This window comes from Opisthorchis viverrini (genome assembly GCF_000715545.1).
Source record: "Opisthorchis viverrini unplaced genomic scaffold opera_v5_411, whole genome shotgun sequence".
Lineage (NCBI taxonomy): Eukaryota > Metazoa > Platyhelminthes > Trematoda > Opisthorchiida > Opisthorchiidae > Opisthorchis > Opisthorchis viverrini.
The window spans coordinates 357,895-365,448 of record NW_008752067.1 but is presented as its reverse complement, the minus strand read 5'-3'; the positions used below and the strand labels follow the sequence as shown (position 1 = coordinate 365,448).

Genomic DNA, 7,554 nt, shown 5'->3' with positions numbered 1-7,554 from the left:
ACTTTATATTCTCTAAGCAGTTTGCCGTGTCATGCACCCAACATATTCCACCGAACAACAGCAGGAGAAGGAAGACACAACCATATTCATTCTAGGTGCTGGCATCCTGTCTTTGAGGCTTAAGTTGAGCAAAGGGTTAGTTGTTAACCAAGATGTAGGAATTGAAACAAGCGGCGATTGATGGTGTCCACCAACAGACTGACTTTATTAGACTCAATCGGAACGGCCCCTGCAACAGTCGTGACAAGCGGTTGGATAGGACAATCAGAAGTATTCTCGGTTATAAATATCTCTGGATAAGCGTTGGCCCTCAACACGCTAACAATTCACTTCATTTCGTACTCCAGTATATCCACTGAGCAACTTCGTTAAAGCGCAAATCAGGGTTTAGTGCTCACCAATCTAAAATTGATTTTTTCGTCAGGTCAGAATCTAACCCCGACAGTATTCAGTGCGGCATTTTCCGCAAAAAACTTACGTATATATGAGGAACCGGAGCATGTTAAGCTAAACGTTCTACGGTAAGAGTTCAGGGTGGAGCCAAGCAAATTTTGACCATATATAAAAATCTGAGGCTTTTTAGGGTGAGACATATGACACTCGAATGCACGTAGTGAATTTTCGCGTGACCCAACCCAACTCTCTGGTTTTCCATTGTAAAACTGTCCAAAAATCCAATAGTGTGCACATGCCACGGTTCCTCATTTACACCCACTCACTCATTGGTCACGTTCTACTGATCACTGTTGTTGTGTATGTCACAGTCACAAATGGCAGATAGCCAAACGCTGAATCTGAATCATCTCAGGCCCTAAAGTTCGCAAATTTTCTTGATGATACATGGCATGGGTTCGTGAAATGTAATAACCCACCACTACTGAACAGGCATATGAATGTTTTCAAGTACATAGCCATCTATCGTCGCCTGAACAAAACATGACAAGGCATCTAGGAACGCAGAGTTCGTGAAAAGCCGAAGGCAGCTGAAGTCAAGCAGTGTCTTGCACATAGAGTCCACTGCAGGATACCCGTCAAACACCGAACGTTTTAGCCTGCTGTACGTGTAACGATGGTAGTTAATCCAAATCCACCGGTGGTAGGGGTCACCTGTCTATCAAGTGTATGCGCTGTGCACTCCAATAACAGTCTACCGGTTAAATGTGACGTGTACTGTAAACGTTTTCCTTCTTTCTTGTCCCCTTTCTTATACCTTCTAGTTTAAGAAGACAGACTGTTTCACACACTATTTTGCGCAAAACAACATGCGGTGTTAACTTGCCATAACTAAAATTTTAGTTGGATGATGAAGCAAGCATATCTTGAGACGGATGCCAGCTTTCCTGCAGTAAAATATCAACGTTCCCCCATAACAAGTAATCAGAGCCAGACCACTGGACTTAGCGACTTAGCTAACTGATACACAGAAAAATCTGGTGGTATTCGTATACCAGACTTTGGCCCTAACTTTGGTAACCTTCCAAGTATGCTTACCGAGTTGCTAGTTGTTCGTATATTCATAACCACTACAGTGCTTCCTAAATCAGCCATCTTACTGGACAATTAAGCTTGTCGCGCGCGACCACGATTAAGTGAACCCACCTCGTGCATATCATTGTCATTGCTCATAGTGGACAGCACTTGACCATGATATTATCTGACGCGAATGGGGCACGTTAACAGATGACACACGGAGATTTGCCCGAAGTTCCCGCATTTTGTTTAAAAGTCTGTGGAAGTGGACGAGTTTTATAGGGATTGATCATATGTACAATACTCGTGGGATCGGACTTGAGCGAAACGGAATGTGCGAAAACGACTAGTCAGGCACCGAAGGTAGTCGGTGGAATAAACTGCTTGTTTGATTACGTCCATGGGTTTCGCACAATAATTCCGCAACTGCGGTCACCTGAAACCATTTTACACACTCCAGTTGGCTCAGCAATCCTTGCAGTAGGAAGCCGATTTACCTCTTCATGCAAATTGTGCGCCACAACTCTCTCTTTAACGAAAGCGGAATGGACTGTGGTCTACTCTTTTGGGTTAAAGGCACTGCTTTTAGGACATTCACGCGGTACAACAAATCCCCATTAACCTCGTTGTCTATGTGGCCGATTACGAAGTCGAGCAAAATGTCACGCTTGAAGAGTCTGTTGGCATCCTCCTTAACCAGCTGGATGTGCAGCCTGCAGACGACGTATCTTAACTGGGCACTGGAAAATCCGTTCCGTGCTTGATGCGAAGAGCCATGGTAAAAAAAAACAATATTCCTCGTTTTCGAAAAAGTTTGGTGACAATCGGTAAATTTATTGCTGGGCAACGTTTCGCTTTTGACACAAAAGCTTCATCAGGCCAAGTGACTAAGTTCCGAGGTTGGTGGAGATTGATATCTTCATGTTCACCTCACCACTCTGAAACAGAGGAAGTGTTTTAAAGCGCTCTATGAGATCTCGCATACGCAAGATGGTGTTGTTTAGCGCCCTTGGGGATTGGCGCTCACCTATTACAGGAAATGCTATTTTTCCAACCTACACAGTGTGGAAGACTTGGTTGATCTGTGCCAGTTTATACCTACCAGCAACCCCATGTGCGGTTTCATCAGGTTCGATTACATCCTCTTTGTTACAGTTGGCTTAAAACATGTGTATATTTTTACGGAAATCACCACTGTCTTGTTATGACACGTTCTTTCACCCTACACATAGCTAAGTACAAATTTCAGCACAGATGCCAGTAATAAGCACGTTCGGACTACGCCTCTCCCCTATTAAACATCAGAACAATCGTTGTGATGTCCCAGATGCTGTAACGCCAACCCTTGCAACAGGTTGTATTACTTCATGGCACATAACACTATCTGCCGAGGGGGACCCAATCGTGAAATAGTCTCGCTCTCGTGAGTAATTTTAATGTAGCATGGTCGACACCGTTGAAATTCCGATAGACTTCGATTCAAGGTTTTTTGGCGCTGTAACATTCTCCACGTGTTATTGAGCAGTTTCCTACGAGTTATAATGATACGCATCCAGAAACGAACCTCAGAAGCCCCTGAGCTTGACAGGATATTCGCCTGCTGAGAGACCGTCAAACGACTCTTTATGTACGGGGGAAATCAAGACACTGTGAAGACAAAACCGATCGGCAGGTTAAGCTGCAATTAGTCCAGAACCACTCCTTCTTCGACTGATTCGTCAGGTAATCCTGTTCACCGACGAAGAAACCCGAGTTGCTGTTTTCGTTGTAATCTTGTTGACCTTTGGTCATGTGAATGACCTCTGATGAGCCAGTAGCTTATATTGTGTCGGTGTTGCTGCGTACTTGCGCGGCATTTATCAAGCAAATGAGTCATTTTACAACAGCCTTATCAGACACTGATAACGCGTTTTTCTATGGTTTGGTTAACTAATCGCTGAGGGCAGTCACGTTCAGCAGTTTAGTGGCTCTGAACCGTGTGGGTCGAGTTATCAGCGGTCCATTTCAGGGCTTGCTTTAATACTCTACTGAAAAATACATATTATTAGGTCACAGATCCTAAAGTGTCATGCTTGTTGAGTGGTTCATTGGGTGAGACATGTGACGAACCTGGATGTACTATGCTTCTGATAAAGGTTACTAAAGACGATAGAAATGTTGAGTCACAAGAAAACGCCGCTCTCAACATTGTCTTTTCACTAATAGCCAACAAGACCAATGTTCAGATTACATATCATACTTCAGACGGCATGATAAAGCGACAGTGGTGGACAGTTGTTTCATGCTGTCAGGTCGTACTCTGAGAAATCGTGTTGCACAAATACGGTGTTTTTCTCTTCCCGGCACAATGCGTATGAGAGCTCCAGGAGGCGATTTGTCGTATTGGCCAGAAATTGTGAATACCATTCAGAAAGGTCTGGTTCACAAGATTCTGGAAAATAATTAATGCGGATATTGCCGGGCAGATCCACTGCCAACAGTGTCTCAGCTTCTTGGATGCCTATTTCACGCGACGTAAGTGATCCCACCGTGCATGGTTTCTGCGGCCACCACAAATTCGTGTTTAAGCAGTGTGTTGTTCATTAAGTTCGGAATCTCAGATACGCTTGTGACTGATACTGATAAGCAGTTCACTTTAGCACGCCTTCTCATTTTCATGTCTTTCAATATGGACCGCGTCAGAAGTCTTGCGTGCCGTGCTTAACCAAAAATACAAGCAATGATACATTCACAAACGAGTGACAACGAAACGCCAAGATGGAGAGAGGATTCGAGGGATTTATCCAGATAGACCCACATGTTTCCTGGTCACAAACGCAGCTGAGCACCAGCCGAGATCACGCAGTACACGAAACTAAGGTTGGAGACAAGAAACCAGTCAAGCTGAAAACGTTTGAGAGTGCTCTGAATAAACTCTTGTGTGGTTTCTACGATGAGCCAGACGTTGATATCGTTCAGCTATTCAGACCGTATCAGTTTGAACTGAGGTGGAAGGGGGGTTTTGTTAGGTCAAATTAAGAACTCAAGTGCCCATAATCTAGACAAAAATATAAATTCCAGGCGCAGAGACGAACTATATATGTAATTTCTGGCACATCTACTACTGATAGTAAACCAATTAACATTAGAGTATTCTGCAGTGATGATTTTGGTGACCCACCGAAGAAGTGATCGTTTCACTAGACGGAACAATAACACCCAAGCTCCTTTTTTCCATTATGTTTAGTTGTACTTTCGCATTCAAATTTACACTGACCCGTGGTAAAGAGGAACACATTTACTATGCCTGCCCACGACGAATCTTGAGAAAATCTTGTTCGGAGTGTTGAAAGATGTTCACCAAGCATTCTTGGTTGGGAAGAACCCAGTATCGCAGTGAAGATATGAGGTAAAAATGGCCGCTTGTTGCTGCCAATCCTGATAAAACTTATTTTGCTGGGTGCACACAAGGGTGTATGTGCACAATGAGCGAAAACCACACAGCCATGAAGTGTTTGAGACAATTAAGGGTGACTGAACTGTGACCTTTTCCTCAACAATCGACTGATAACTGTTTGAGATAAGCGTCTTCTGTTGTCCAAATGAATCATACAGAAATTTCGTCAATTGGAGTGTAAAATGCGGTCTTCACAACTGTCTCCTGAGAGACCACCTTGAAAACAGTATGAGTCACCTGTGGCTTTGACTTAGGCGGCTTGCCGTTAACATCAACAGCTGCCTTACGGCCCGTGCGAAAAGGCTTCACACGACAGGGTCAGATGAGGTCAAAGATAGGAGAGGTGTGGATTGAAGCTGAAGTCACAGCTGCTACACTGCCAAGGGTAACACACGCTAACAGATCATGACACACGACTAGAGGACCCCCACTTATCGTTTGTACATAGTGGATGCGAACTTAAACAAAATAAAAAACCACTAACCAGCCTCTTCTCACTCTAGTTCAGTAAGGATTGGATGGTAGAATATTTAACGAAGTTCCCTCAGACTGAATATCGGCAGACGGTCCCTGGTTTAGCCGAATAAAACATATTGAGACGACGCGGTTCCTACAAACAAAGAAATACGATTTATTCTTTCAACTGGCTCCCCACTGGGTGTTCTGTACGCAAGAAAGCCGTTAGCGAGTTCCTAGTCCCTGATCATCAGACCTATCAGTATACGACGAACAGCAAAAAGCATGTCTACGGAGACTCAACGGAACCGAACAAGACAGACATGAAGTTCACGTATGCTTCGAGACATTAATCACGGCAACGAACCCGTTAGTTATCGTGTTGTCGCAGCGACTAAGTTTCGACCGACAATCGTGCTACCATAAGTTTGTGCATCTGTCTTATTCATGAATTAGAGGGACAGTAGCCAACACCCAGTGGCGACCAAAGGAGGTTGCAGACGATTCAGCAGTCCGCGTTCGGATTGGCGAGATGTGAACAATTCAGTTTGGTGCAGGTGGATGAGTTTTTTTACTTGTCCAAAGCCCAACATAAAAAGTTTCGGTTCACCATAAACTTTACACCGTCTTGTTATGGTGGAACCGAATGTGACTGATTTCCTGAGGCCTTGGATTTCCAGTATGCCCCCGTCAGAATCCCGGTAAGAAATGGACAGCTGAACGCATACACTGTCAAAGGATCGCGGGAATCTTGGAAATCGTACTTATACACAAATCAGGAGAGGATACAATTTACTTCTCTCTTATGAATAGAATAACAACGGATCTACCGAATGCATGTCAGAAAAAACTACCAATGCTGACCAAATCATCAAATGTTCAGGCGTAAGGTTCGGTGCTCGGTAAAAGGTCGAGCGTATCAACAAATCGACTAGTGTTACATGTTTCCTTCGGGTGTGTAAAACAAAAATAGGATGCTAGCGTTATCGACGAAGAAGATCCTGATGAAGGCGTGCAAGACGATTGAGCCATGGAGAAACTCGGTTCTACAAGAACAGTTCTTGAGTTCATCGGTGTTCCGGATGGTTTGCCAAACAACTGAGAAACTCGCTGGCCGGCATTTCGCGTGTGCAAATTCTATGGACAGCAGTGAACAATGGGTATTTGGAAAGCAGGTCACGCGACTTCAGCATGTTGTATACCTCGTATGCCGTTAATGGACCTTGAGCACTTTGACCCCCCAATTGTTCCCGCTCCAGTTCATCCAGAGGTTCATTTGTTGTGGCCAGTGCATAACCCATGCGTTTATTTCGACCTCCATAACACGTTGTGATCAGATCAGCAACACCACAGCTCTCCAAAAAGGTACTTTCTTGTGGATCTAAACGAATTGCAAGAAAAAACGCTTGAGGGAAAACTAGAAATAGTCGACAACTGTTGGTAAACGTGTTATCCAGCAAATTCTTTATCTTGAAACGCACAGATAACAGTAAGTGGACTGTATTCTGTACAGTCGCGTCCTGTGGCGTTAATGGACCGGATCAACTGTGACCACTTTTTGGCGAATAACTACAGCTAGAAGGGGACGAGATGCTACCTGGTTAATGAAGAGTAAGCAAGAAGCCAGTGGATGATTAACAGTAAATGACTGAGATGCGACGGACGCACACTGGAATCGAATGTCAAAGTACAATACCCCCTAAAAATACACCTTCGGTTAAACCACGTTTGAAGTTGCAATTATTAATCCAGTGGAAAAACACATTGACGCAGCACACGATTTCTACACAATCAAAATCGTAAGTTTGCAAAACCGTCGTGCTGCGAGTGACTTTTAGTTGAGGAACCATTTATTTAAAATACGGTGGGTTGTGGCCATTGAATTCACGACAATTCGGGTAACAAGTTTTCATAACCTTTCCATAATTCGTGTGAAATATTAGGTCAACTAACAGCTTTAGACGATGAATCCCACAGGCAAGTTATTTGAAGATTAGTTCTTGCGTATTCCTGAGTACTACACACGGTCTGAGCTCGGCGTCAAGCATAGGAAAATTTATCCCCGGTAGGCGACTACAGCATTCTGTTTCACATGTATAGAGTGCTCTTCCAAAAAGCGAGTGGTCCACAAAATGGCTCGTGGGACGAAGACAACTTGAACACTTGTTCTGCTATCAACAACAAAAATTACG

At 43.9% G+C, this 7,554-nt stretch overlaps 1 protein-coding gene across 1 annotated transcript in view; it reads right to left on the bottom strand.

Annotated features, from left to right (window-relative positions):
* Positions 1-6,103: 6,103 nt before the first annotated feature.
* Positions 6,104-7,554, bottom strand: part of T265_10816 (hypothetical protein) — a gene marked incomplete at both ends in the record, with an annotated part of 36,580 nt that continues 35,129 nt past the window's right edge. The window contains one exon of the mRNA XM_009177293.1: positions 6,104-6,743. Within this exon, the coding sequence (XP_009175557.1) occupies positions 6,430-6,743 (314 nt within the window). The remainder of the gene's footprint in view (positions 6,744-7,554) is intronic.